Consider the following 25,425-nt stretch of genomic DNA (forward strand, 5'->3'; position numbering starts at 1 on the left):
TCTGTATCATATATTAAGTTTCTTTATGTATTGGATTGATACATAGACTTTTAACATTAGAATGCCTGTTTATTCATGTACCAATTCTACACTGTCTTAATTGTGAAAGCTTTATAGTATTTTAGATGTCTGATAAGACCAAGCCCTCCTCATTGCTCTTCTTTTTTAGTGTTTTCCTGAAAGTTCTTCTTTATTTTTTCCCTAAAAATCTATTTGTCTACATAGAGATAATGCAAAGAAGCCTTATGATGATGGAGATTTTCTGTTTTTTGATTTAATTATATGGTGGTGGTTATACAAATCTACACATATGACAAAATTGTATATAACTATATATACACACACAAGTGAGTGCATATATTACTGATGAAACCTGAATAAGCCTTATGAATTATTCCAATGACAATTTCCTAATATTGATATTATACATAGTTATACAAGATGTCACTATAGGGGGAAATTGGGCAAAGATTATAACTTCTAAGACAGAGAGAAACATTGATGTGAGAGAAACACATTGATTGGTTGCCTCCTGCACATGTCTGACCAGGGCCCAGGCCGGAGAGGAGCCTGCAACCAAGGTATGTGCCCTTGACTGCTATTGAACCTGGGACTCGTCAGTCTGCAGGTCAACGCTCTATCCATTGAGCCAAACTGGCTAGAGCTAGGTTTTCACATATTTCTTATTAATTTTATTCCTAGGTGTTTTGTAATTATGGTTTCTATTACAAATGGGATGTTGATGCTCTCTTCTATGTTAATCTTCTGGTTCTTCCTTATACCTATGAAGCCTCTGTAAATTGCTTTTATATCCTGCTACCTTACTAAATCATCTTTTTCTTTGCAGTCATTTTTCCATTGACTTGCTTTCATTTTCTAGACACACCATCATGTTATCTACAATTCTCATACATTAATTGTTTTCTCTGTAGCAATACTGTGACAAATAACTTCCAACACCATGTTAGATGTGGTATTAATAGGGACATTCTTTTGTTTTCAGCATTAGCAGGAATCCCTCCAGTGTTTTCCCATGAAAATAGTAAGATGCTGATAAGCAAGATGCTTTATGATGCTCAGGAAATGCTCTTCTATTCTTTTTTTGAAAGTTATTTTATTAGGAATACACCTTGAACTTTCTCAAATATTTTCCAGCACTATGGAGATAATTGCAATACTTTAAAAATATATATAATTATTGCCCTAGCCAGTTTGGCTCAGTGGATAGAGTGTCAGCCTGCAGACCGAAGGGTCCTGGGTTCGACTCCAGTCAAGGGCACCTACCTCTATTGCAGGCTTCTCCCCAGCCTGGGCCCTGGTTGGGGCTCGTGCAGGAGGCAACCAATCAATGTGTTTCTTTCACATCGATGTTTCTCTCTGTCTTTCCCTCTCTCTTCCACTCGCTCTAAAAGATCAATGGAAAAATATCCTCGGATGAGGATTTAAAAAGTAATGATAAATAAAAATATATAAAATTATTAAATATATTCATGTATTTACTAACAGTGAACCATCTTTGCATTTCTGAAACAATTTCCACTTGGTCATGATATATCATGCTGTTTGAGTCCATTTGCTAATATTTTATTTAGGATTTTTGCATTGATGTTAAATGAGTGAGGTTGGCATACAATTCTCTTTTGTACACTCTCAAATTTTAATTTCAATGTTATATTTATTTTATTAAAGAATTTTCAAAGTAATTTTCCTGTGCTTTGGAATAGAATTAGGATTATAGGTCTTTAAAGAATCCTATATGAGACTAACTTGGATACTTTCAAGAAGATTAAAAATAAATCTAGTCAGTATTTTTATTGTTTTCAACAGAATGGCTTCTTTTTCCGGGGGGGAGGGAGGGGTACGGAGAGAAACCCTCTCTACTTTGTTACCATATTTACTCCCTATAATCCTTAGACTTTGTTCAGTTATCATCTCCTCTAAAAGTTCTTCTCTGAACCCCCCCAGGTTGTGCAAAGGTATATCTTTTCTGGGCTCCTTCTGGCCATTGTTCATTCTTGCATAGATACATTATATTGAAGTAATCTGTTAATGGCAACAAGAGTTATCAGAGGATAACTCTGTTATCCAAAAGATTTGGGCTGACAAGAATCCTGTATTACCTCCACGTTTTAACTTCCAGTGTCTATACAGTCCTTGCCATATAGTAGTAACCTCAATAAATATTTAATTAACTGATCTTTGATCAGCTCCCTCCTCCCCTGTCCCCTCCACCATATTTCTTCTCCAGTTCCCCACTTTGTAAATGGCTTCTCAGTTCATCCAGGAGCTCACAGCAAATATCTAGGAATCATCCTTGGCAATCTGTTCACCTTCATTTTCATTTTGTAATAAATCACCAAGTTTTAATAATTCTTACAATATTTCAAATTCATCCATATCTCTCCCTTTTTATAGCCACTAACCCAGTGCAAGCTCCTGTTATTTCTTGCCTAGATCACCAAACTTCTGTTTTTCCCATTTTAATCCTTGATCTTCCCCTTCTATTATCCATTCTTATCATAAAATCAAAGTGATCCTTTAAAACACAACTATGGTTATAAAACCCATCAATAGCTTCCTATTCTTTATGGATAAAGTCTAGAATCCTTAACATGTCCCCCAAGACCCTGCCTGATCTGGAGCATCCAGCTTCAACGTGTATCACTCCTCCTTATTCTGGCTTCTTTCTCTTCTTCCAACTTCTTAAGCTCTTTTCCTCTTGGAGTCTTTGAATATTCTTTTTTATTTGCTAGAAAGCCTACTCCCTGCACCTCCTCCACACTTTGATTTGGTTATATCTATTCATTTTTGAGGTCTGTGCTCAGGAAAGTTTTCGGTGACCTCCTAGTATGATTGTGGTACTCTACTGAATGGCCATATTGCCCTCCAAACTTTTCCTTATTACCATTGTGATCCTTTAGGCAGTCAGGTGATTCTTTATCTAATGTTTACTCCCCACACTAAACTTACAGTTTCCCTGGAGACAAGGACTACGTTGATCTTATTTTCAGCTGGATATTCAGCATCTATCATAAGAAACAAGTATTTGTTGAATAAATGGAGGGATGGATGGATGAATGAATGAATGAAGAACTAATTACTATTGAACTCTGAGCAAGAAGCCTGAAGGAGCAAATGTTCTATTTCCCCTCCAGGGGGAGACATACTCCTACTAGAAATAGCACAGGACTCAGGCCCTTGAAATATTTTTTTGTCTTAATTTAAAAATTTTTAAGAACTTGGGATGCAGTGTCTTCCCCATGTTTTGACTGTTTTTTAAATTTAATTTTTTCCATCACCATTTATCCCCTCTATGCCCTCTTCCGCCTCCACTCACCCCCTCCACCCCTTGTAATCACTGTACTGTTGTCCATGTCCTTACGTTCTCTTTTTTTCTTTTTTGCTCAATTCCTCCATACCCCCTGGCCCTCCCCACCCACAGTTGTCTGCCTGCTCTCTATCTCTGAGTCTGTCTCTATTTTGTCAAGCCCTTGAAATTGATTCATAGAATTCATTCATTTCCTTGCTAGTAGGATTCTCCAGATCAGTCTGGACCATCCACTGGTACCAGGCCAGTGGCATTTCCTCGTTAATTTTTCTCCCTTGAACAATCTTAAATCTCTCTGGCTAGAGTTTCTCTAATGCAGTCTTGACTTGCTAGGAAATGTAGCTATAACTGCTCACATTCTTGGAAAAATAGTATCATGAATATGTAATTTAAATACTATCATTAACATTGTTATTTGTATTTTTACTGTAATTTCCCCCCCCCCAAATTCCTTAGATAGCCTTTCTCTATGAAGTCTCAAAATCTTTCAAAATTATTCAAATAGTGAAAAATATGAGTGAACTATAGAGCGAAATAATAATAAAACATTGATGAAAAGCTAATTTAAAAACATAATACAGTGATACAGAAATTTCCCTGAGCCTTGGGGAAAGTTAAAGGGAAGAAGAAAGAGTTGAGTTTGAATATTGAGAGCATGTCTGCCTCTCAGCAGTTTTCTGAAAGAAGTCCTTGTTTAATCCTGATGACACGCTTGGGAGACTACCCCTGCTGCACACTAATACTGTTCTTTTCTCTGCTGAATTACTTTCTCTAGGACAAGGTTTAAGTGTATAAAAAATTTCGAGAGGCTGACATTATCTTTCTCTGAACTTTTTTTTTCTTTTCTTTGCTCTGTTTCCAAAGCTTGCTTTCAGTTTTCCTTTTATATGTGTTTTGGAGTTCTTTCTCAGGACCAGTACATAGAGGCATTCCACTACTCCTGTCTTTGAGGGGGCAGTTCACTTTAGTTAAATTCAGTTTGCATTTATCCAATACCTACTGAGTTTGGGACTGTGCAATGGCAGGGAGGTAAGTGCAGGAAATCTAATTCCTATCTTAAGGTGCTTACAATGTAACTGGGAAGACCAGACATTTGGTAACCTCCTTAAACAAATTTATATATATAAAAGCCCAGCAACCGGAACGGAGGAATGACCAGAACAACCAGAACGACCAGTGGCTATGATGTGCACTGCAGCAGCCAACTGGCCTGATCTGGTTCCTGATTGGCCCACAGCACCCTGATCGGGGGGTGGGGCCGGTCAGCCAACCACCCGTGGCCCCTCCCCCCTATACCCTTCCCATCCCGCTGGCCTGGCCTGATGGGCCCCCATCAGGGCCGGCTGGCCAGACCCCACCCATGCACAAATTTGTCCACCGGGCCTCTAGTATAAAATAATACACAGATGACATAGATAAGATCCAACATATATATAATTTACAAAACCACTCTCCACAAATGCAATCTAAGTTTTGTGAAATTAACCCTTGGGGTATGTGTTGTTGCTCTCATCCTGATGTATAGATCAGTAAACAGAAACTTAGATAATGTAACTTGCTTAGCCAGGTAAAGTAACTAGAGCTACTATCAGAAATGGAAGCCTGGTCTTGATAGCATTCACATAATACTACATTGTTCCTAAAGTAAGGATTATGCTATAAACAATAACCCTAAAAAGTAAAGAAATTCAAAGTAAAGAGGATACATTAGTATAGTAATAAAGGAAAGCTTATTTTTCTCAACTGGTCCGGCACTTAGATCTTATTTTTCACCTTCCTTTGTTAATTTTGATTGATGCCCCTCTCTCTACTTTGCCCTCAGCATATCTCAAACTCCCTTTTGGCTCTTTTCTTTTTCTTCAATGATGGGAGAAATGCTTATTTGGGACAGCTGAGGGGATAGGAATTATTTCTTACTTTCTTTAGGAAAGCTGTCAGGAAAAAGTTCGCCATCAGCATTAGTCAAGTGGCCCCTGAAGAGGGGTGAAGCCTTTTTAGACAGCAGAATAATTAATGGGCTCTGGCGAGAACCCAAAAAAACTGTTATGAAAGGCTTCTTGTAACCACTTAGCAAGGTTGCAAGGCAGAATTCCTCTCCTCCAGCACGCTGTCACCCTAGAGGATTGCACTCAAAATCAGGAAAGGATTTGGAGCCAGCAGGTGAAGAATGGAGTTTTTCACTCCAAAAAGGCCAGTCGCCAATAGGTAGCCACAATGCTCAAAGAGCAAGACACCCAGATCTGTAACCTGGGACAGCTCAAATGCTCTACTCATGGAGATTGGATACTAACACAAGTGAACAGTGATAGCAGCAATAATTACAAGCAAAACATCATTATCAAATTTCTAGTTTAAGTTTATGCCAAAGTCTGAAAATAGGAACACTAGTTGTTCTGTCAATCAACACCATCTAATGAACACTTCTTAAGAGCAGACCTGGAATTAGCAGGGGAGAGAAGAAAAAATAATGCAAAAAGTCTTATAGAGATACAATACATTAAAAAAAACAACTTATGGAATTACTTATAATCAAAATATGAAGAACAGAAATAAACTGAAATATATGAAGATGAAGTTGGAATGTTAAATGCAAGATCCATGGGATATAATCAAAATATAATTTTACTTTTTGGCTTTTACTATATTTTAAAAATAGTTATTGGGAGGTGATAATTTTCCAATGTCCCTGAATGAAAAATTGAGCAGATTCCCTGAATTTTTAGTTCCTTGTTCTATAATTGACAGTTGCTTTAACTAAAAAAAAGAGTCTTAATTTAGTAAATAGAATGTTTCCAGTCCAAGATGGTAACCAAATACTTCAGTGTTCATTCTAAGGTACTAGTCTAAGACCTTTCCTTCTCCCCCTCCCCTGCACAAAGCCTTCTGTGGCTAGTGGCTGCCAGCCTCCAGCTTTCTCCCCAGTTTACCTCCACCCCCATTAGCTAACTGCTTTCTGATCTGCTGTGTAAAAGTGGGAGGAGGCTGGACAGCTGAGGGGATAGGGCAGATCTGTTTTGATAGGATGGGTCTGTACTACCTGGGTCTGGCAGACGGTTCAAGTTGACTTTCTTGTAGAGTGCTATTAAAGGTTCTCTGGAGATTACCATCATCAGAGAACTCTCACTTGAGTCCCTTTGTCCTAGATAGACACAGATGGTTGCTTGTGACAACCTCTATAGGTTCTAGGATTTCTGTGTTCATCTCTAACTTCTGGTCACTGGGTCCCTCCACATCTCCAGACAGCCCTTTTGAATAGACCAAAGGCAACCCCATGCTGACTGCCTTCTATGTGACCCACATCTGGTCCAGGGAAACATTTCCTCATTCATCATCCTGATCAAATCTGGGACTATTAGTGGATCCCAATGCAGCCACCTCTGCTTCATGGCCACTGCCTTCTTCAAGTTTGTAGGTAAGAGTCAGTGCAGTTCTTGTGTTTTACAACTATAGGGAACGATTTCCAAGCTCTCTAGTCCCACAGAAGCCCCTCTTTATACTTGAGGAGAGGGTACAGCACAAGTGCTGTCTCTTCCTCTGTGTATGAGGAGAGTGGGGACTCAACAGCACAAGCAAATTTCTCCCCAAGAAACATCTTCACAGACCCTCCCTCTCTACACTCTCTTGATCTCACCATGAAGTAGAACTGTTCTTCAACACTGACTTTGTACATAAAAACTTCATTGAAATAATCATCTTTAATGGCAATTATCCATTTGCAACTCTCTCTCCCAGCCCTTGATAGAAAGGGAATTATCTTTCCATCTTCATCTTCCCTGCCTGCTGAGCACAGACCTTTGAACAAAGTAGGTGGACAGTAAATGTTTGATGAATGGATGAATGGAGTGGATCTGAACTCTCTTTTGGTTGTGCAATGGATTCTCAAACACTGTAAAATAATCTGTATAGATAGCCTATTTTATCACTCTCTGGGATACTAATCATTCTTATATTTATGACATGCTTGGAGTTTTCCAGAATTTATATACTCTAGCATTTATCATCCAAGAAATTTTGAGAGATGACACAACACAGGGAAAATGTCATCTTTTTTCAAGGAAGAGATGAATAAATAAACATGAGATAGCTTAGGTTTGTAGAAAAGTTATGCGATGTCAAATAGAACCTCATAAAAAAATTAATCAAACCTGTGAGAACTGCAGATATTGTTTGAGTAGTTCATTTCAAAACCCTAAAGCTGGAAAAAACAACAGAGAAAAAATTAGATTAAAACATTTAGCAACCTGTTAATGTGTTCAACATAGGTGATGGATATAATGAATTCACCATACTATTCTTTTTAGTTTTTTGTATGCTTAAACATTTTATCTTTTATATGACATTAAAAATTGGAGCTGGAACTCACCAATGTCTTTACCCTGTTTTACAAATGAGGAGCCAGGAGAAGCAAAAATATAACAGAAACTATGTAGACTTGGCCATCTTATAACGAAGTCTTCACAGGTCCCATTAATATACAGTATTAGTATTACAACAGCCATAAAGCTGTTCTTATTTGGACCAGGGAATGAGAGATTTGGAAGCGGGAATTTTTGCTTAGGAATTAGGTAGATTCAGAATTTATAGAAATAGAGGGATATAGAAATAGAGGGATGCTTCAGCCTGTGCTCTCATTTTACAAATGAGAATACTGATATATCCCCCCATATCCTCCAAAATGGAATGAAATAACTACCAATCTCAGAGCCTGGGCAAAAATCTAGGTATTCTATATTATGCTTTTTCTTTCTATCGTCCTGGTTGGCACATGACATTGAACAAGAGCTACTTTCTTTTGCTGGGTCCTTTTGGCTCTAGCATTTCTGTCGTGTACAGGCAGGCCTCCTTCTTTTGTGCAGTGGATTCTCTGAGACAGAGCAGTAGATCCGCTAGAGCTGGACTTAACAAAATGAAGGCAGTCAACCTCAATAGGTCAGTTGTGTGAAGCTGTGCTCCACTTTGAGAAAGGTATGGGTGGTGCCAATCAAAGCATCACCTTGATCTGGAGAGAGGAAGACTTAGCAGGCCTGGGCCCACAGTATTTATTACATCTCTGCCTCTCATCTCATTAATTCCCCCAGCCAAAGAGGATCTAAAGCAGCGGTTCTCAACCTGTGGGTCGAGACCCCGTTAGGGGTCGAACGACCCTTTCACAGGGGTCGCCTAAGACCATAGGAAAACACATATATAATTACATATTGTTTTGTGATTAATCACTATGCTTTAATTATGTTCAATTTGTAACAATGAAATTGGGGGTCACCACAACATGAGGAATTATATTAAAGGGTCGCGGCATTAGGAAGGTAGAGAACCACTGATCTAAAGGGTTCAGGGGAGAATATATCACTGGGGTATTAATGTGAGTCACACAGCTCTGGACACAAAAATGGGAATTTGAGAGGTACTAACTGAAATGAGGTTAGGTCCGGACAGGACATACAGGTGGTTTGATTTTCCTTATGATTGTCCCTGCTGGTGGTCAGGAAAGACTAAGTTTCTCAGATAACTCCTCTATTTTGGATCAGCATGATCCTGTGTTTAGAGGTCTAATGTTCTTTAGGGCCCTAATATAGTTTTCTAGCTTAGAAGCAATGGACATAGAATCAAACCATTTCCAGGTCAGTGATTTGATCCAAAGGCCTTAGAGCAGTTTGGTGGGTAGGGGTGAGAAAGTCTAGCTTCCGTAAAGTCTCATTCAAACTTTCCCAAGTAAACCTATGCATTAAAAAACAATAGACTTAATATGTAGCTACTACTTCAAATCAAGTCTCCAGACTCGCTCCCAATCAGAGGACTGCCACCACAGAGCTGTCAGTGACCAAACTGCCTTTAATCCTGAGTCTGGAATTGGTGGTTTGCAGGCTGAATGTTGCCTGCTTTTAAAAACAATTATTAAAAGAAGAAAGGAAGGAAGGAAGGAAGGAAGGAAGGAAGAAAGGAAGGAAGGAAGGAAGGACTCAAGGTCAGCTGCCAGAGCCCAGCTGGTTTTGCAAGCCTGTTGAAAAGAGAGGGTATACCCTCTAGCCAGTTGCTCAGTGGATAGAGCATGGGCCTGCAGACTGAAGGGTCCCAGGTTTGATTCTGGCCAAGGGCACATGTGAGGGTTGCCGGCTTGCTCCCCAGTAGGGGGCTGCAGGAGGCAGCCAATCAATGATTCTCTCTCATCATTGATGTTTCTACCTTTCCCTCTTCCTTCCTCTCTGAAATCAATATATATACATATAATTTTTTTAAAAAGAAAAGTTGCCAACATTTGCAATTTGGGAGAATTCGCTTTTTAAAAATCTGGGATTTCAGCTTCTTATATTAGACAATCTCACCATAGCGGAGTGGCAGGAGATGGGGGACATTTCTGCATGGCAAAAATCCTTTGCGTTTGGAATTCAGAGGAGGCACACTCAGACTGGGCGTGAGCTTTTCCAGTTCACCACCCCCTCACTGTTGTACATGGATGGTCGCGCCCCGCTTTACTTTTAAATATTGTTGCTAAGAGCAAGCTTTGGAAAGTGGGTGCTGGGGCACTCTTGGTTAGAAAGGCTGCCAGTGGACCACAGCACTTACAGTCTGTGTCGGCTGCTTCATTCTTTGTGTGCATCACTATACTATGTGCTACTGGCTTCGATGTGTTTATGCTTTATATGGAAAGTGCATCGCAGGCATCTGCATCTCTCGGTGGGACCCGTTATTGTTAGCATGTACCTCTTTTTCAGGCCTCAGCATTTGGGCTACTGCACTCCTTAGGTGGTTGTTTACCTTTGCTCCTTCTGAGTGAGGGCTGACAATATTCAGGAGGGTTCCGAGGAGCATGAATGCGTTCCAATGTTATGAATAATTCTGGAAGTCTATTTGCCAAAGACACTTCTTACTAACTGGTCAGTCTCCTAGACAACTGAACTAGTGTGGCGACTTTGGGAATAATCTGGGAACGAGGTGCTCAGGACTGATCTCAGATGGAGCAGTGGGAGGCAGCGGGGGCATGGAGGGACCCACTGCAGGCCAGGTCTAGGCAGGTGCGGCCCCAGAGAGTGGGTCCCACAGCCCGCGAATGAGCTTGTCCCTACCGCGGCGGACCCGGGCCCCGCGGCTGCAGCCGAAAGCGCCGCATTGCGCCTGCGCGCAAAGCCTCCCGGCCGGCAGAGAGAGCAACCGGTTCCTGAGGCCTGGGAAGGAACGGCAGCTTCACGAGTCTGCGCAGGCGCGGCCCTCCCACGGACACTGGTCTGTGCGCAGGCGCCATCTAGTCACTCTTTAAGTCCTGTAAACAGAGGAGCCCGCTGCTGACAACTTCTGCTTCCGGGTCACTCCTTGACAGCCGCTCTCACGACCCAGATCTACCCCACGGTTCGGTGAGTGCGGCCCTCGCTGCGGGAATGCTTGCATCCAGGTGCCCTAATCCGGGCACCAAGCCCGGTAACGCTCCCTCCACTGTCCGCTCGGGTCCGCGAGCCCTCGAGCCTGAGATCTCGTCCCGGCCTCTGGAGACCAGGGAAGGGGTTGATCTGCCTCTGGGGCTCCCGCGGCTCAGTTTAAGCGACCCCCTCAAAGTACCGACTCCGGGACCTGCTGGGATTGCTGCAATTTAGGGGGAAGACAAGCGGAGAGTGACACCTCACGTCCTTGCATTTCGTACCCTTACCCTCCGCCCCCTGGTCTCGGAGGGACAACGCTGCCGCGAGCCCTCCCCCAGAAGGTGCGGCGGAGTTGGGGTCCCCTCTGGCTGGACCGAGGGTCTCCCCTCCCCGCGGAAGCACCAGAGCTATTAAGTGTCGCCTCCGACGTTGCTTCTAGTTTCTCAATAAAACCCCCTTGGTGTTTTCTCTGGATCTGAAGTGCAAGTAAATGGGGGAAAGAGGGCTTTCAGCTCCGGGAGAGGAAAGGGGTCACTTGGGGGTCAAACCGTGCATGGCTGCAGAGTTTAGATTTCCTGACAGTGAGTGTTGTCAGTGTGCCCCGGAGTTTCACTCTTCACCAGGAACTTGGAGGCAGCAGCAGAGAACCCCTGGTCATATGCAGAGTTAGGAGTTCCATGAGCACCCCCAGAATGATTGCAGGGCTTATTTAGCATCTTCAGATGATCGTGGCCCAGAATCGGTTAACAGAACCACTCGGTCTATGCCAGTGGTTCTCAACCTTCCTAATGCCGCGGCCCTTTAATACAGTTCCTCATGTTGTTGGTGACCCCCAATTTCATTGTTACAAATTGAACATACTTAAAGTATCGTGAATAATCACAAAAACAATATGTAATTATATATGTGTTTTCCGATGGTCCTGGGCGACCCCTGTGAAAGGGTCGTTCAATCCCCAAAGGGGTCGCGACCCACAGGTTGGAACCACTTGTAAGCCTTCCACTTCAGATGCTGTCTTCTGTCCCGATTCTTGGAAGCTCTGATTCAAATGCACCTCTGCCTTTTCCTTGCAACAAAGAAATATAAGATACTGACCCTTGTCTCTGAGGAGTTTAGCGGCTGTTGGACAGATTATGCTAATTCTAAACTATCTAGAAAATTTCAGAGAGACATATAAACAAGTGTGTGAGCATATTCATAATAACATAGGAGAGAGGAATTCCCAATTTGAATCATTGGTACCTACGAATTGAATAATTTTAACTTGCATCTGTTAATTAATACTGTATGTATTTAAACAGAAATGGCTAGTGATTAGCAAAATAGAAACTATTAGAGTTTGTAGTATGTTACATAATGTATGAGGGGATAGAGCAAAAATTATATAGTATGGAATGACCGAAATAATTTTAGGATTTTTCCCTTAGTAATCATCATATGTATAATGTTGTTTAACTACAGGTCTTGAATTTTTTAAGATCCAAAGTAATAAGCTTTACATTGGTTTCAACAAATATTTATTGAGAACCTATCATGTGCCAGGCACTATTGAAAATAAGACTATATTTACTCCCAAGGAACTTATAGTTTAATAATATGGATTCTAAGTAGTTGCACATAGAGGGTTGATACTGCATACTATATTTTCTCTATAATTTTTGATATATGCTTGATATATACAGCCAAAACTTTGATCATGGTTGAATTTAAGTATATTACATTATTTTCTTCTTCCATCCTAGAACTCTCTGTCATGTGGTTTCAATATATATTTGCCCAAATCTGTTTCTCAGTTGTCACAAATGGCCAGTTATTAACATTTTTAATTCATTTTGCACTCAAATCTGCTTCTCTCCCTATACCTGCATGTGTCATTGGTGCAAACTTTGAATTATTTTCTAATTTAATATAATTGACTCTAGAGTTGTACTTTTGCATTTCTGATTTTAGAATATTACCTCAAATATTTCCCATTTTTTCTGTTAAAAACATTTTAAACTTTTTCACAGATACTTTGTCATTAACAAACTGTAGTTGTTCCAAAGTCTTTTCCCTCTCTTCTCACAGGTAACAATCACTTCCATGCCCTTTGGTCATTCGATCAACCAATATTTATTAAATACCTACTTTTTGCAGGTCTCTGTGGATAGCTTTACATGGGCAAAAGAGTGGAAGACAAAGATCTTGCCTTCCAATTGATTACAATTTCTTTTCTTTTTGAAAAAAAGTATTTTTATTGATTTTAAAGAGGAAGGGAGAGGGAGAGAGATAGAAACATCAATGATGAGAGAGAATCATTGATCGGCTGCCTCCTGTATGCCCCCAACTGGGGATCAAACCAGCAACCTGGGCATGTGCCCTGACGGGGAATCGAACCCATGACCTCCTGGTTCATAGGTCAATGCTCAGTAAAAACCCCTTAGTGTTTTCTCTGGATCTGAAGTGAAAGTAAACAGGGGCTGGGCTAATTACAATTTAGTTGGAGAAAACATATGACTATAAATATACTTCAAAGCCAAATATATCAACCTAACGGTGGTGCTGATAATAAAGACTACAAAATTCAGAGGAGGAAAATCATGTTTTGTGGCATCCTCAGCCTTTAAAAAAATTCCCTTCCTTGCGTACACTTGTTTCAAATCACACAGAACTCCATGGGGTTCTTGGGGAAATCTTGTGCTAGGTTAGGTCAGAGAGTAGAACTGAGGTTCTAATGGTCAGGTCATTTGTGTCCAGGTTTACCCAGGTCCCTAAGCAATTATTATTAATTTTTTTCTTTAGATTAAGAGAAAATTATATTAACTAATCATTGATCTCTTTGAAGTCTGCTTTTGGTATTAGGAAGGCCTCAGAGGACTCCTACCCCTAAGGACAGGTAGCTCAGTGATATTGTGTATGCCTAAAACTTCTTTGTTTCAGGCAGTTTGGAGCATGTGAACATACCCTGAGCCTTGATGAGTTCCAGTATGTGGTATATTATGCAGAGCATTCAGAGCAAATACTCTCTCTCAGAGCGCTTAATCCGAACAATTGCTGCCATTCGCTCCTTCCCACATGATAATGTAGAGGACCTCATCAGAGGGGTGAGTGTGCTGTCATTGACACAGAGTCCTTGGGGAGGTGAAAGTTCCTGGGAAATCCTAATAGATTACAGATTTGTAGCTTTGACTCAGCTCAAGATCACAAAGCAATTTTACAGTATTTTTAAATGTATTAATTTGACCATTGAAATACATTTTCCCTATTTTTTGCTTCTCTTCCCCTCTCCTTTTCACTTTGAGCATCTGATATTTTCCTTCAGAAAATAGGTTCTAGATAACTCTGGTCTCATGTTCTTTATGAAATCCCTGTCTGGATATGGTGTCTATCGGATCCAGCAAGCTCAAAGTCTTCTACACATGTACTGAGGGAGGAAGGAGACCAGCAAAGCAGAAGTGGTTTTCAAATCTTTGTGTTTTATGATTACATGGAGAGATATCACCTGCCTTCTAACAACAGCTACCACTTCTAGTTCTGTAAAGAATAGTATCAACTCCTAACACACATGGTAATTCTTGACTTAAGAAAACATCTTAATATTTGATATTTAACCACTACTGTTCAATAATTCATGACTAGTGTATCCTAGAAGGTCTCTGATACTTTTTTTCTGCATACTATTCCTGTTGAAAGAAGTTACAGTGTAATTTTTTAAAAATACATTTTTATTGATTTCAGAAAGGAAAGGAGAGGGAGAGAGAGACGGAAACATCATGATGAGAGAGAATCATTGGTCGGCTGCCTCCTGCATGCCCCCTACTGGGATCAAGCCTGCAACCTGGGCATGTGCCCTTGACTGGAATTGAACCCAGGACCCTTTAGTTCACAGGCCTACACTCTATCCACTGAGACAAACCGGATAGGGCTACAGCGTCATTTTTCGATCACTAGAAAATGTGTCCAGATGGTTACTTCTGTACATTCTTTTTAACAACCTTAGAATCCTTACTTACAGCCTAGAGCTCTGTAGCTGCTTCAGAGTTGTGTGGCACAGCAGTGAGAAGAAAAAGTCATACGGTATTAGCTTGTTCTCAGCAAAAGTGATATCCGAAGGTCCGCAGTAGAAATTTTGTCACGTTCTAATTCTAGCTCTGCTGCTGAGTCATTCAGTGACTTTGGTCTGACTACAGTAGCTCTATCTCCTTGGTCAGATTTGGGGGGAAGAAAGTACCAGCAGGGCTAGATGGCAGAGAATGCTGACACTAAGAGGCTACTTTAAAAATGTTTGTAAACAAAAAGATAATGTTAAGGTGAGCTTACTACTACTGATGCCATCTGTTGAGTGGCAAAAGGAGCGTGCCGTTCTGCTGGCTTTAGTTTGACTTCCTGGTTTTTTCAGAACTTCGTGCTCACAGAAAGCTTTTCCAGCTTTCCTGCCTGCTGATGAGGTTCCCACCGCTTTTACACATCAGCTATGTCCTCAGTGATGTCCAAGTGACCTGGCAGGCTCTCTTGTGGAGAAAATAATTTGATTTAAAGAATTGACAGTCCCTTTTATTCATCATCAGTGTTTTTGTTTGCTTTGTATATTAACAATATTATTTAATTACTAGGAATAGAAACTGGGACCACTAATCTGTTTACAGTTGAGTTAGAACCCCCTTCCCGCTGGACTGAGTTCTGAGATCTGTCCTGCTCGATAAGCCAGAGCTGAGCGCACTGACTGAAGTTTCCCTCTGCCGTAGGGAGCAGATGTGAACTGCACCCACGGCACGCTGAAGCCTTTGCACTGTGCCTGCATGGTGTCCGATGCCGACTGTGTGGAGTTACTCCTGGAAAAGGGAGCTGAGGTAATATTCCTAACACTGTCACATTAATGATTTACTGAAACTGGAGCTTCACATTTTCTTAAAATTTCTCTCTTCTCCCATCTCTTCCCACCTTCTAGCTCCTGGTAGTATTGGCATAGCCAGTGTGAAAGCAAAATGCAATGGCAAATATATGAAATCATCCTAAGGGTTTCATTCCTTTGACTTCCTTTTTAAAGTTGCCCAGAAAGAAGGAATCTTATCTCCCCTTTCTCTCCCAGCCTTCCTTCTGGAGTTGTTTATACTACCATTTAATCCTTTTGCTGCCTATTGACTGTCCAAGAGCTGTAAGTGCAGAGGTCCCTTGACTCTGATTAAATCTAAACCACGTGAGACCTGTTGCTACCAGATGTGCACTCTTTTTTTTTCTTTCTCTATTTGTTTTTATCCTTTTTTTTATTGCTTAAAGTATTACAAAGAGTATTACATAGGTCTCCTTTTTTTTCTCCCCTTGACATTCCAGACGTGCACTCTTAATACAACTGTCACTGGGAGGTACATATCATTCAGCAATCCCTTCCTCAATATTGGGTTACTTGTGCTATTTCTGCCTACCAATTATTTTGTTTTAGTATATCTTGCTTCTGTAAAAACCATAGATTAATTTATGTTGGCATTAGCAAGAAGCAGCATAGTATACTGAGTGATTAAAAGAATAGACTCTGGAGCAGGACTTCATGGATTTGAATTCTAGCTGTCACTTCTTCCTGCTGTGTGACCTTGAACAAGTTACTTAACCTTTCTTTACCTTAGTTTCCCCACCTGTAAAATGGGGATAATAATGGTATCTTCTTTATAAGGTTGTAAAGTATTTAGAAAACTGGCATGTAATAATTGCTAACTGCTTGTTAAATAATTATATAAGCAGTTTTGACTCTTGGTGAGCTATCTTAACGTGCATATGCTGAGGTACTAATTTGAATCAGACATGCCATGAAGCTGGTGTGCAGGCTCCAAACACTAATCAGTAAGCCTAAAGGGCAGCCCCAGCATCTGATCTCCACACAGCTGTGTTGTTCTCTACTGTCATTATATTTTCCATAACTTTTTTTTTTTGGTCAATTCTCCCCGCAGGATATTTTCCCATTGATTCTCAGAGAGAGTGGAAGGGAGGGGGAGGGACACAGAGAGAGAAACATTGATGAGAGAGAGACACATCGATTGGTTGCCTCCTGCACGCACCCCAACTGGGGCCAGGGATCAAGCCTGCAATCAAGGTAGGTGCCCTTGACCGGAACTGAACCTAGACCCTTTAGTCCATGGGCTGATGTTCTATCCACTGAGCCAAATTGGCCAGGGCTCCATAACACTTTTGTGAGTGACCCTGAAATAAAAGCCAGTGATGAAAATGAAAATATCTTGGGGGAGAAAAAGAGAGTTTTTATCTAAATACAAGGTTGAACTCAGTTTAAATGTTTCCGTTTTTCTTTATTGCATATAGGGGAAAGGAGGGGCAGAGGGAGAGAGAGAGATTGAGTAGTCGCCTCTAACCACTGAACCGTACTAGCCAGGGCATCTCTTCTCTTTTTTTAGCCCTTATTCTGCGGTAGAGATTCTAGTGCATAATAAATGATAACAGCGGCAAGCACCTAAAGAACTCAGGGCAGCCAGGAAGTGCACATAATAGTGTTGCTTGGGGACAGTTCTTTTCCTATTTGCTCCTAAGCTCCTGTGATATCTCTACCTTGATCACTAAGGCCCCCCTGGGAATTGCTTGTTGACTCTCTTGTTGAGAACATTACAAGCCAAGGTAGTGGATAAACATGCATACTTCTTTGCCCACCTATCGTCTCAGTAGTCCATCTACTGTAATATAGTTCCTCCCTCTCTTCAGGTGAATGCCCTGGATGGTTACAACCGAACAGCCCTCCACTATGCAGCTGAGAAGGATGAGGCTTGTGTGGAGGTCCTGTTGGAGTATGGTGCAAACCCCAATGCACTGGATGGCAACCGAGACACCCCCCTTCACTGGGCAGCCTTTAAGAACAATGCTGAATGTGTGCGGGCCCTCCTAGAGAGTGGGGCCTCTGTCAATGCCCTGGATTACAACAATGACACCCCACTCAGCTGGGCTGCCATGAAGGGAAATCTTGAGAGCGTCAGCATCCTTCTTGATTATGGTGCAGAGGTCAGAGTCATCAACCTAAAAGGCCAGACACCTATCTCCCGACTGGTGGCTCTGCTAGTCAGGGGACTTGGAACTGAGAAAGAGGACTCTTGCTTTGAGCTCCTCCACAGGGCTGTTGGACACTTTGAATTAAGGAAAAATGGCACCATGCCACGAGAAGTGGCCAGAGACCAGCAGCTATGTGAAAAACTGACTGTTCTGTGCTCAGCCCCAGGAACTCTAAAAACACTCTCTCGCTATGCTGTGCGCCGTAGCCTGGGACTCCAGTATCTGCCAGATGCAGTGAAGGGCCTTCCCCTGCCAGCTTCTCTGAAGGAATACCTGTTACTTGTAGAATAGCCCAGAGGAGATGTTTGCACCATCACGCAGGCAACTCTGGGTCAGGTTTTCCCTGCACTGCTGTCTCTTTGTCTTGGAAAACAGGAAAAGCAGCTGTTCCTGTTGTGTTGTTTATATTTTGAGGCAACATGTCACAACAGTAACCTCCACACCACCTCCTCTCCCCAAACCAAGCAACCAAACAACAAGAAAAAGATCTCTCACTTTTGTCTTCTGTTTGCTTATTATATTGCACCCTGTGAAGACGTCTCCCATCTCTCCTCCTCTTTAGGGAAAAAGCCGACAGTGCAATCTAATTTTCTCTAAGAAGATGAAAAGTACAAAGTACTCAAAGAACGTGTGTTTGGTTTTCCTTTGGGGACATAATTAACACTTTGGAACAATCCTCTAGAAGCATTTTAATTGATCTGTGAAGAAGTTTAAGGAAATTCCATCTAACTTTTGCCCAAAGATGAAGGTATTATATAGCCTCAAGTAGTGTGCAGATGGAGAATTGGGCTGGATGGTATCCCTAGAGTGTCACCTCATGGGGCATTCAGAAGGGACTGGCTCCCTTTCTCACCATCAAAAGAAACAGCAGTCTTTGCCTCTTTTCCATGGTTGTGTCCAAGGATTACAATAATTCAGCAATTTAATTCAGAAAGATTGTCTCGCTGCTTTCCACATAGTAGGAGATAGCAGGTTCTACGCAGTCCTAAAAATTTTCTTGTAATGCAGTTCTTTCTCCCTGAAAGGCAGCTTGCTCCAATGGTGTAGCAGGCATTTCCTGCACCATAGGCGAAGGTGTTTGCTCTAGTAGGAGAGGAGTGGGGCTGCCTTTCCTCGTGGGTCTTCCTTATTCCCTATGTGAAGCTCATTTTGCTAAGGGCTTGGAATTATTTTTCTTTCATTTGTTTTGGAAAATTGGCTCTTTACTGATCTATACAAGACATTGGTGGAGGGGATGGAGTTGGGGCTGGGGGAAGAGCATTATACGAGCCTCTTTTGAGATGGCCCATCCACCCAAAAAAGATCTGTTTTAGTGAATAATACTTAGTCAACAATACTCCTTTCCATGTCCCTAACCTAGATCCAGTTATTTCTTTTTAATTTATTTTCAGAGAGGAAGAGAGAGATAGAAACATCAATGATGAGAGAGAATAATTGATTGGTTGCCTCTTGCATGCCCCCTACTGGGAACCAAGCCCACAACTCGGGCATTTACCCTTTACCGGAATAGAACCTGGGACCCTTCAGTCCAAAGGCCGACACTCTATCCACTGAGCCAAACCAGCTAGGGCTAGATCAAGTTATTATCGGTCTTAGATGACCTGTATGCAAATTTGAAAAACCTTTTAAAAAAAACAATTGGGAACTACAAATAAAAGTGAACAATCTGCTGACATAGCTAATTTGAACAAGTATACTATCTGCTTTTGCTCTTTTGCTATTGGTGTTTTTGCTTCCTTAAAAAATAAACAGTTCTGAAAGTCACTGGTAATTTCCGCTGTTCTTACTTTTCTCCACGTTATTTAATCACCCTGAACTCATCTCTGAAATGGGACTGTCACCCTCCCTCACAGGCTGTTTTGAGGATTCAGTGATAACAATGCTTGATATTTATTGTTACTTCCTGTACTAGTATAAAGAGCATTTGGCTGCTTTAATTCTGGACTCTGACACTCCTTCTCAGTCACTACACCTAGATAGTTTTTTAAGGTAAAGAAGTAATACTTTGGACAGCCAGCAAAACCGACTTTAATATTAGAGATAATTCCTTCCTCCACCCCTTGTAAACCTGAACCTACTTCACCAAGCAGGTGAGGAAATGAGTTGGGAGGAACATGTTTGCCTGTGCTGTGAGCCAGGATCTGGTCATTGAAGGCTAAGCTGAAACCAGGGCACCATCCTGACCATTTTGGGTATAATTTGTGGTCCCAATCCTGAAGACCGACTGCATTACATGGGCACTTGGCTGATGAGGAGGAAGAAGCTGTTGTTATGGGACAGAAAACAAATTAAGCTGAATAAGAACGGACATCTTTCCAAAACAGTATTGCAACCAAATCAGGTCCCAGATTAGCTGTCTAAATTTCCCAAGCTTTCCAAATATACATGGCTCCCCACAATGGAGTCTGGCTTTCACCCAGGAAGGAGTACAGGGGAAGAGTTGAAAAGGGAGAACCCTGGGTTGTCAGTGGAGGAGTAGAGATCATGGGATGGCTGGGGAAAGCAGCTCTGGGTAATGGGTATATGATCAAAAAGAGAAACACAACTTCAGCTTAAGGGAGTCGGGAGCATCGTACTGACTGCAGGACCGGTGACCTCTGCTCTAGGACCTGGTGTGCAGAGCCAGGCCATGCTGCACAAGTCCATGGGCTGTTCACAAGGGCTGCATGTCCCATGTGTCCTGTCCGGGCAGAGTCTGGTAGTGCTATGCTCTACTTGTGAAGATGACAGCAGGAGATCCAAAAGCACAGTGACCAGTTGGCATTTATTAGTGTAGTTACTGTTTGTCATTGCAGCAAACACAGTAGAGGAACCAAGACTTTGTTATCACAAAGAAATAAATAAAGCTTATTTTTAGGAAAATTCTAACCGAGTAACTGAAATCTAGCAGTAGAGGAGCCCAGCCTGTGTGATGGATGAAGCTGGGGTAGAAGTCTTGATAAATTCTACCTAAAAGGAGCTTTCACTCATTGCCCCCTAGCCAGAGCTGATCTTGGCTGCAGTTAGAGAATAAAAGGAAACCTAATGAAAAATGAGCTAAAACACTTGAGAATATGTGGACTTGGATCTATCAGGGGGTGTTCTGACCATGATCAGACAATCCACCCCCCTCCCTCCAAAGATGTTTAGACAGGAGCTTCTCCAGACCGCTTCCGATTGATGTGCTCCAGGTGCGCATGCTCTGAGGTATCCAGGTCAATCTCATATTTGGCTAGGATTTTGAGGATGGGCCTCAGCTTCAGCCACCACTGTTCCTTGGGGATGCGGTGCCTACAGAGGAATGAGGTAGATCAGGGGTAGGGAGTGTCCAGCCCGCGGACTGTATAAGGCCCACGAAGTCACTTGGTCTGGCCCTGCCAAGGCATTAGGGTGAGTTAATTAAATGTTTGGCCAAATATAGCAGGCTAATTTTTAAATTGATAATTTTGTATGGCCCATGAATGATGTTATAAATATCCAAATAGCCCTTGACAGAAAAAGGGTTCCCCACCCCTGAGGTAGATGATGATTTAATCTTTTAGCAGGGCAATCAACTATCAAATGCTTATGGGAAGAAGTTGAGCAAAAGAGGCTGGACTTAGGGCATGGGCATCGGATCCTAGGTAAGTACAGCTACAGATGTTACTCCTAAGAGAAGAACAGAAGGCAGTGAGCAGACTGGGAAAAGTAGACCTTAAAACTACCAGAGAGGGAATCACTCCAGGAAGCAGATGTACTCACTCAAAATCGGTCTGGTCCTTCAGTTCAGCCACTGGTTGAAAGACCAGGGCCCTCTTACGCATCCCTAGAACGCAGCCCGAGTCTGGAGTATTGGCAAAAATCCGTCCTGCAATAAGGCATGGTCAGTCAGCTTCTATCCTGGGGAGCCTGCCTCTTTGGAGGGGCCTTACCCTCTTACCCCACCTACCATTACGGTAACTCTCTTTGATTTTCCCAGTCATCCAGTTCATGGCCTTGGCACCCATCTTAGTGGCAAAATTCCTATCAAATGGAGTTGGGCTCCCACCCTAGAAAAAGAATCATAAAAATTACTGAGGGAAGGGCTCTAAGTAGCACAGATATCTGAAAACAGAGAAAAGGGAAAGAATGGACCAGGTTACTGCCAGAAACAGAAATCTAGAAATCTAATTATGAAAGGAAATCCTGAAATAGTTCTGGGAACCAGGGAGAGCTGGCCAGGAATATTTGGCCATATGTCAGGTATAAGAGTTACTAATTAGGTAAAGGGATGACCGGTGTCAACAGTGGCCACTCCTAGCTCCACAGCTCCCAGATCTTGTTCATGTACTTCTAGTCTCATTGGCCACTCGGTCACTTCCCTACCCCTCTTCAACCTAGCAGCTTTTGTTGTCATCATCAATGACATTGAAGTATTCCTTGTAGCCCAATCTGGATGCTCTTGGTAGCTCCTCAGAATAATATAAAACGCTAGAAACCCGATGCATGAAATTCATGCAAGAGTAGGCCTTCCTTCCCCCGGCTGCCGGCACCGGCTTCCCTCTGGCCGCTGGCAGGCACCCGGGACCCAGGCCTCCCTCACAGCCCTGGCTTCATCCTGAAGGTCATCCAGAAGGATGTCCAGAAGGACATCTGGTCTGATTAGCATATTATGCATTTATTATTATAGATTATTATAGATATAGATTTTTTTCTGAACTAAGAGAAAGTAGGTTGGAAAGTGGGAAGGAAAAACAGGAACGAGGTCTTCATACTTTCATATAATAGTACCCCATTCCTGCAGGTACTCATTCAAACTGAGATACTGGGAATTCATCTGTGGGTCGAGGAAGGTCAAAGGGCAATGCTTAGATAGCATCAGCTGGGGACATTTTGGATGGGGGAGGTCTCTAGTACCATAAGTGAGTGAGGCTGACCTTGGGTGGGGATTGAATGTGGGGGTTGGATGTGGGTGGTAGAAAGGAATTCCTTTTCCCTTGAAACTCAGTTAGTGGAGATGGAGCCCAGCAGCAGCAGGTCCTGTACTCATATTCCACAGGCTCCGTATGACACGGTGTGGAGGGAAGAGCAATGGCTGAGGCTCATTCTGGCTCTCATCCAAGCTTAATGAATGGCCCTGAAAACAATGTTTCTCCTCTCCGGGCCTCATTTTCTTCATTGCAATTAGTGGTTCTCAACTGGAGACAATTTCACCCTCCAGGGGACATTGACAGATTTTACTTGTTATAACTTGGGGTGGCAGTGCTACTAGTGTCTCGTGGGCAGAGTCCAAGGTTGCTGTCAAACTGTCCTACGATGCACAGAACAGCCACTATGACAGAGAATTATCCTGCCCAAAACTGCAATAGTGCCGCGGATGAGAAACCCTGCCCTAAATGAAGAGGATGGGCCACGTAATCTCTAAGGCCATTTCCAGGGTAAAGATGGTTTGGTTCTATGACTATAAAAGGCTGTAGGCTCATGCTCTATGCGGCACCGACAGCCTCCAGCAGGTCAGAGGCCAGTGGGAGCCTCAAGGCTGGGAGGGTTATGGCTGCCTGGTGAAGGGCATGACTGGGCGTCTTCCCTACCTGCTGCATGTGGCCAAGCACATTCTTCCTGCTGTCGAAGATGCCCTTCCCCTCCTCAGAGTACAGGTTGAAAATGAAGTCAGTAGTATAATTCTCATTGCACTTCTCATTCCTGCAAGGTAGAGACCAAATGCCCGTGACTTTGGTTGTCTCCCCACCCCAGCACCCCCTTTCTGCCTCTGTAGGCTCTGCTCTGCCCTCTGCTATCTCCTCCCGTGACTCAGGTTCCCTCCCTTTGTATCCAGATTCCTCGGTGTCCCAACCGTGGACCCGTTCTGTGGGCTGGGGCCAAAGCCTGGCAACTTTCTCTCTCCCGTTAGGAGCACGCCGTGGATGAGGTACCTTAACACCAAGCCCCTTTTCACAGTTGTTTTCATCTTTTGCACCAGATGTTCAACATTCGCCTAAAAATGAAACAGTAAATCCTAAGTCTGTGGGAGTGGATAAGGTCGGACACGGGCAGAGACCTCCCCCCGCCCCACCCCAGGCTTTTCCCGGAGGGCACTGGGCCTGATCCCTTTATGAAGTTCAGTGCAGACTGAAATTTAAATGAAGACCGCAAATCGGCAGGCAGAGGAAGAAGTTGGAGACAGCTGTGGTGACTGTCGGCTTTAGCCCCCTGGCAACCCCTCTCTTGCCCCTTCCTAGGGGTTTCTGGTTCCCTCGGGGGGCTGACTGGGCTGTGAGTTGCGGGTAGGAGAGAAAAAGTCCTGCCCTCCACTCCTGGCGAGGGCTGGCGGCAGTCTTGGATTAGGGAACTCCTTCAGTAGCCACTGTGTGACTCTTTTTTTCCTCCAGGGAACTGGGATCTTGGGAAGTAAGGGCCATATGGTCTCTCTGAGAGAGAGGAGTCAGAGCCTCACCCTGGAGGTGAAAGGGTATCCCCTTCTCAAAACTGGAATGAGCAGAGCCCATGTTGGTAGCAAGGGAAATTGGGAAGGGCAGCGCGATGTCATAGAAAGGTCACCAACTTGCTCAACCAGTTCTGAGTTTAGAAAAGTTTCTAACCTCTCTAAACCTTTCTCGTCTGTAATGTGAAGATAGTATTGCCCTAGCATGTCTGTTGTGAAAATAAAATGAAAAACACACATGAAGGTCCGAGCAGCATGCCGTCCTTCTAGAGCAGTGGTTCTCAACCTTCCTAATGCCGCGACCCTTTAATTCATTGTTACAAATTGAACATAATTAAAGCATAGTGATTAATCACAAAAACAATATGTAATTATAGATGTGTTTTCCGATGATCTTAGGCGACCCCTGTGACAGGGTCGTTCGACGCCCAAAGGGGTCGCGACCCACAAGTTGAGAACCGCTGTTCTAGAAGAATGCTCCAACAGTAGGCGCTGTGGGCATGTATGTGAGGTCACGCTAAGGAATGCCTGCTCAGTGCTCTCTCTAGTCTCCTCACAGGACTCCCAGACCAATCAGCTCTGTCCTCATCTAGAGCTCTCTCAGCTCAGGTCGCTGTGGGGATGGTGGGGACAGACTGGGGCAGGGGAGAGCCACCTAGCAGCCTCTGGGTGGCTGTCTACCTGCAGGTCTCGAATGGTGAAGGGCTCCTCAAAAATGTAGGCAGCATCGGCCCCAGCCGCCAGGCCTGCCATGGTGGCCAGGTAGCCGCAGTAGCCACCCATAGTTTCAATGATAAACACCCGACGCTTGGTGCCTGCTGCGGACTGCTTGATGCGGTCACAGGTCTGCAAAGACAAAGGGTCAGAGAAAGACACAGTCAGGGATCTCATTCTTGTCACTTCCATGGCCCTTGTCGTAACCTAACCCTGGAGCTATCCCCTCCCCGGGCACCTTAGGTTCCTGCCTGCAGGACGGCAGGCACACTTGCCGCACACACAGCAGAGCTACCCTTTTCGTTGCTCAGAGAATGGAAATTAGGCTGTGACCTCAGAACGGAAAAATACTTTTGGTATCAGAGTCTTGATGCATTTCTCGGTCAGAGGACTCACACATATGAATAGTTACATAATCTGTGCAAATGCCTAGACTTGAAGAAGCATTTTTCAAATACTGCTACTTGGTTGGTACAAAAAAATATACCTCACTTTCCAGGACCAGACTCAGTCCAGGGCTTATAATCTTGGCCAGAGGCATGGGTGGGGGCGGGGGGCTCTCACCGTGCAAATTGTGTTGAGCGCTGTGTCAGCCCCCACACTGAAGTCTGAGCCAGGGACATTGTTGGAGA

General features: G+C 43.1%; 2 protein-coding genes and 1 pseudogene across 3 annotated transcripts in view; 1 reads left to right on the top strand and 2 right to left on the bottom strand.

Annotated features, from left to right (window-relative positions):
- Positions 1 to 10,433, bottom strand: part of LOC102767732 — a 12,432-nt pseudogene extending 1,999 nt beyond the window's left edge.
- Positions 10,434 to 10,540: 107 nt separating this feature from the next.
- ASB8 (ankyrin repeat and SOCS box containing 8) lies at positions 10,541 to 19,106 on the top strand. Of its 2 annotated transcripts, none has more exons than XM_006755491.2 (4): positions 10,541 to 10,674; positions 13,597 to 13,760; positions 15,402 to 15,506; positions 17,359 to 19,106. In XM_006755491.2, exons 2-4 carry the CDS (start codon positions 13,632 to 13,634, stop codon positions 17,989 to 17,991), a joined length of 867 nt encoding a protein of 288 aa, XP_006755554.1. In that variant the 5' UTR covers positions 10,541 to 10,674; positions 13,597 to 13,631; the 3' UTR covers positions 17,992 to 19,106. The 2 variants fall into 2 exon arrangements, with proteins under 2 accessions (XP_006755554.1, XP_006755555.1); XM_006755492.2 differs by having other exon boundaries at positions 13,601 to 13,760; positions 17,359 to 18,163.
- Positions 19,107 to 20,445: 1,339 nt separating this feature from the next.
- Positions 20,446 to 25,425, bottom strand: part of PFKM (phosphofructokinase, muscle) — a 22,413-nt gene continuing 17,433 nt past the window's right edge. Inside the window, exons 17-23 of the mRNA XM_015558556.1 lie at positions 25,358 to 25,425; positions 24,761 to 24,925; positions 23,571 to 23,632; positions 23,229 to 23,340; positions 21,608 to 21,707; positions 21,421 to 21,526; positions 20,446 to 20,970 (exon numbers count right to left, since the gene is read on the bottom strand). Of these exons, the coding sequence (XP_015414042.1) occupies positions 20,826 to 20,970; positions 21,421 to 21,526; positions 21,608 to 21,707; positions 23,229 to 23,340; positions 23,571 to 23,632; positions 24,761 to 24,925; positions 25,358 to 25,425 (758 nt within the window). The 3' untranslated portion in view covers positions 20,446 to 20,825. The remainder of the gene's footprint in view (positions 20,971 to 21,420; positions 21,527 to 21,607; positions 21,708 to 23,228; positions 23,341 to 23,570; positions 23,633 to 24,760; positions 24,926 to 25,357) is intronic.

This window comes from Myotis davidii, unplaced genomic scaffold (genome assembly GCF_000327345.1).
Source record: "Myotis davidii unplaced genomic scaffold, ASM32734v1 scaffold290, whole genome shotgun sequence".
Classification (NCBI taxonomy): Eukaryota; Metazoa; Chordata; class Mammalia; order Chiroptera; family Vespertilionidae; genus Myotis; species Myotis davidii.